Raw genomic sequence first — 5,000 nt, 5'->3', positions numbered from 1 at the left:
ACGCGATCGCTGAATCGCGAAAAACTGGAGGGACTGACTGTACCTGTCGCTCCACGCTCCTTTCCACTCGTGCTGTCCCCAGGGGTTGCGCATGCGCAGCAGAGGCAGCGTCTCGTTCCTGAAGTAGGCCATGAGGCCGTGGCCCAGCCGGACACGCTTCACCATGGTAACGGAGTACGCATGGCCCTTCACCAGGCCGCACGGCATACGAGCCTCGATCTCATGGGGGGACGCCTAAACACACACACACACATACGCACACACACATTAGAAAGACGCAAGTACACACACACAGACACACACACACACACATCTCATCTCAGAAACCCACACGCACATACACACACACATACTAGTATATCGCATTTACATTTCAGACATATCAGAAACACATACACACATTAGAAACACACACACACACACACACACACACACACACACACACACACACACACACACACACACACACACACACACGTGTATCCACCGCTATTGAGCAGCTGATGACCCCTCCCCTCTCTCACACCTTCAGCAGTCACACACACGCAAACACACACACACACACACACACACACACACACACACACACACACACACACACACACACACACACTTGTAGCCACCGCTATGGAGCAGCTGATGACCCCTCCCCTCTCGTACACCTTCAGCAGTCACACACACACATGCACACACACACACACACACACACACACACACACACACACACACACACACACACACACACACACACACACACACACACACACATGTGTACCCACCGCGATGGAGCAGCTGATGACCCCTCCTCTCTCGTACACCTTGAGCAGTTGGCTGAATAGCTTCTCTCTCTCCTCCGGCTTGTCGTCCAGCGCTGCCTTCTTCAGGTCAACAGCCTCCGTTACAGCTCCACTGAAGTCCACCACCGCATCACCAGTGTTACCGCCACTGAGAGACTCATAGCAACCAGAGAGCCTAATACACACACACACACACACACACACACACACACACGTGCGCACACACACACACACACACACACACACACACAGATGCGCACACAATCACACACAAACACGCACGCACACACACACACACACACACACACACACACACACACACACACACACACACACACACACACACACACACACACACACACACACACACACCAGGTCAGCCAAGGAACAGCAGTTATTTAAAGCGGTCATTTCGAGATACAGTGATAAGGTAAGAATCAATGTCTTAGGACCAAATTCTTGCCCCCATGGACAGCCCGCTCAAATGTACCAGGCCTACGTACAGTGCAGCAGCAAATAACCTTCATTTTCCTTTGGGGATTAATAAAGTTTCCTCTACTTTACAGTAGTATACAGTCGTGTATTACCGCCTGTAAAGCTGTCCTGTCCTCCCCTGATATCATTTTAATGTTATGCAGTTTCCCAGGCCTACCTATCTCTCTCTCCCTCCTACCTTCCTGTCACATCTTCACTATGCTGTCATAATAAAAGCCTGTAAAGTGAATTAAAAAAATAAATTGATTAAAAAGCACAGCCACTGCACTCCTTAATTTTCTTGACAGCTAGTTACAAATGTGTGTGTGAACGGGTGCCTTCTCTCACTCACTTGGCATAGGCCTTCTCCAGTAGAGCGCTCCAGAACTCATTTCCCAGTTTGGACCTGCAGTACACACACACACACACACACACACACACACACACACACACACACTAGGTCAGCCAAGGAACTGAAAAGCTAAAAAAGAACTGAGCTCATTTCGAGTTAAGGTGATAAGATAAGAGGGTCATTTCACGTGAAATCAGACACTTTGGGACTCGATCGACACTGATTTCAAACATACTTGGTGTTTGCACCCCAGTTCCCAGAACTGCATTTGTGTGAATCTGACACAAATATTAAGGGAGAAACAGACTAGCAAAGGTTTACATATGAGGGTATGACACTATACATTCAGCCTTGATTATATCAGTCAATGTAAGTCACAAAAATATGTCAGTGGTGTTGTTTGAAAGCTCTTTTATGGCTCTACAAATTTCACAAACAGCATGGAATACAACAACCATCCGAATGTGAATTATGATAAACAAAAAAATAAAAAATTGAATATCAAAAAAACCCTACATTTTAACCCTATCGCGCCGGATGCATCATATATGTCTCATCAAATTCAAAGCCCTCTCCACGCTGACACACAAAAAAATTGATCTGAAAAACATCCTGCGTGTCATTTCCAAACGTCTTGCAGTACACGGAAACCGCCACAAGAGAGCAGCGGTCGACAACAAGTTGACCACAGCTCGGCGAAAAACAGGAAAATGGGGTAGAAGCGGTTTCCCTGACCGACGCTGAGATTTCGTCAAATTGCATAAGGTTTGTGTACAAATTTCCGAAATATAACTCTACATCCTTTAATTTGAACACTTGCTTTGTGCAATTAAGCAAGAAAGAGTTTATATTTTTACACCGTGTTGCAGAGAGATCGTGCTAAAACTGATGAGACATATAAGCACCATCCGGCGGTGGCAGGAAGTCAGCCATCAATGCATTTGCTCCATAGGGAAACTTACAAAGCATACCACGACGATCGTTTAACAAAACACACAAGTTGTTTTACTTTCAAGACAAATTTATTGTCTTAAGAAACAGGTTTTACTTGCCATTTTTGAAAATGTAATGCAAAATGTTGAAATTATGATCTCGTAAAAAATGCATTGAAGTGAATGGAGAAATGGTCCAATTGTAGTAATGGAACCATATATTCAAATTACACATCAAAAATGAATAATGATCTATATTACACTCATAAATAGGTTGTTGAGCATTCGATCAGCTATGTTTTTACATAGATTTTAAAAATTACCAACAGGCTGTGGGAAATGTAAAATATGGTCCTGCTAAAACAAGGATAGGCTTTAAAAAATGGCAGGATCTCACTAAATATTTAAAGATAATCCTCAAATTAAATTGTCTGACAACTTTTTTAAATTAAAAAAAGTTGTAAATGCATTAAAAGTCATTTTTCAATGGTCATGAAATTGGAATTTTCATTCATTAAAAGCCTGATGCATCATATATGATGCATTAAATATCTCAGCGACCTTAACAAAATTTAGAAAAAAATTTTTACATTTCTTATAAGGGACCAATATTGAAGCAAATTCCAAAAAATTAGAATTTTCTCTCATTGCTTTCATGGTTCAGGTTTCACAGGGTTAAAATGGCCACTTCCTTATCTAAACGTAGCCTGCAATGTCATGAACAACACCTGAAATGCTGGTCATTTCAGAGATAATGGGACTCAAAAATATAGCATCACACAGATCACCTAGTAATAATATGGTAATACAAATATCACATGGCAGCATGTCTATCGGAATATGCAACAAAAATGGTCAGTGTCCATGGTCCCAGGTTTCAAAAACGAAGGTATATTAATTTACACACACCAAGTGATGATTTCTGAATGTTTGAACATTCCTTCTCTATGTAACGGTACCTGTGCCATCCTCCCTTTATTTTAAAGCGAGAAACAATGGCTACACTCTCATTTTGTAACCCACCAGTGCATTTAATGCAGCAGCTGTGTATTTTGTACATAATTTATAAGTACCTGGAATAGGGGCCCACGAGGGTGCAGGGCCCACCGGGAAAATGCCCGTTATGCCAGATGGCCAGTCCAGCCCTGTCCCTGACACTACTCTATTACTACTTCATTACAAGTCATGATAGCATGCAATTGTTTGAGTGTTATTAGTTAAAGCAGACACTCTGTGTTCATTCATCTGATTCTGGGGAAAATCAGACCATAATTGATGACCAATTAAACTAAAATGTAAGAAATTCTACTCTAATCAAACTTATTCCAGACTGGTGACTCAGTTCTGGTTTCCCCCTACAATGTTTCCCATACATTGAGGAAACCATGGCGGGCCGCCGTGGTTTAAATTGAGTTAAAGTTTCAGAAATTCCAGTACACATTGTTTAGCTGCGTGAGAGTAGGCTAATGAAGTTCTGTTACGCAAATATTTGGGTAAACCAATCAAGCAAATCAGCAAGCAAACTAACGGGGTAGTTGTTAGTCCAGACCGACAAGCATTGCATTCAAATATGACTGGAAATGAAGGCTATATTTCTGAATATTGTCATACAAACACATTTATTTAAACAGAGATCTTTCTATTGTGGGCTCATCACATTTCTTAAAGGATTTATCCGGAGTTGGAACAAGTTTGCCTGATTTTTGCATGTTTGGGATGAAATACAGTCACTCTAGAGCAAAATCAAGGCAAAAGGATGCGTTTTGAGAAAGTTTGATAATATCACGTTAGCCTCGTTAGCCATATCAGCTATGCAATATGAAAGATGCGGGCATCGTTTTTTCGGCGTGGTTTACACACATTTCAAAAACACAACATTTTAAAGTCTTGAGCACAGCTCAAAACAAACGTCACACGTACCTCATAATATTGTTGAGGGGTATCCCCACAACATAAACCGAAGTGTCCAAAGCCCTTCATGTATTTGAAAGGGTCTGCAGAATGTGTTTTTGTTAAGCTACTACCTTGAGAATATCTAAATTACGGTCAAGACAACTATTTGACACTAAAGTCCACCAAGTAGATTGGCGAGTGCGTCGCACCATCAGCTGTGGTTACTCGCTATGGCTCATAGCTGATGGTGCGACGCACTCGGCAATCTACTTGGTGGACATATTATGAGGTACGTGTGACGTTGTTTTGAGTTGTGCAAGACTTTAAAATGTTGTGTTTTTGAAATGTGTGTAACCGCCGAAAAACGATGCCCGCATCTTTCATATTGCATAGTTGATATGGCTAACGAGGCTAACGTGATATTATCAAACTTTCTCAAAACGCATCCTTTTGCCTTGATTTTGCTCTAGAGTGACTGTATTTCATCCCAAACATGCAAAAATCAGGCAAACTTGTTCCAACTCCGGATAAATCCTTTAATGTCAATGCCAC

The 5,000-nt window shown here is 42.0% G+C and overlaps 1 protein-coding gene across 1 annotated transcript in view; it reads right to left on the bottom strand.

Moving 5' to 3' along the window:
- LOC134452916 (calpain-5-like) overlaps positions 1-5,000 on the bottom strand; it is a 24,967-nt gene that overhangs the window by 11,834 nt on the left and 8,133 nt on the right. The window contains exons 5-7 of the mRNA XM_063203594.1: positions 1,624-1,677; positions 780-972; positions 44-234 (exon numbers count right to left, since the gene is read on the bottom strand). Of these exons, the coding sequence (XP_063059664.1) occupies positions 44-234; positions 780-972; positions 1,624-1,677 (438 nt within the window). The remainder of the gene's footprint in view (positions 1-43; positions 235-779; positions 973-1,623; positions 1,678-5,000) is intronic.

This window comes from Engraulis encrasicolus, chromosome 7 (genome assembly GCF_034702125.1).
Source record: "Engraulis encrasicolus isolate BLACKSEA-1 chromosome 7, IST_EnEncr_1.0, whole genome shotgun sequence".
Taxonomy (NCBI): Eukaryota; Metazoa; Chordata; class Actinopteri; order Clupeiformes; family Engraulidae; genus Engraulis; species Engraulis encrasicolus.
The sequence above is the reverse complement of the archived record's forward strand: the minus strand, read 5'-3'. Positions and strand labels throughout refer to the sequence as shown.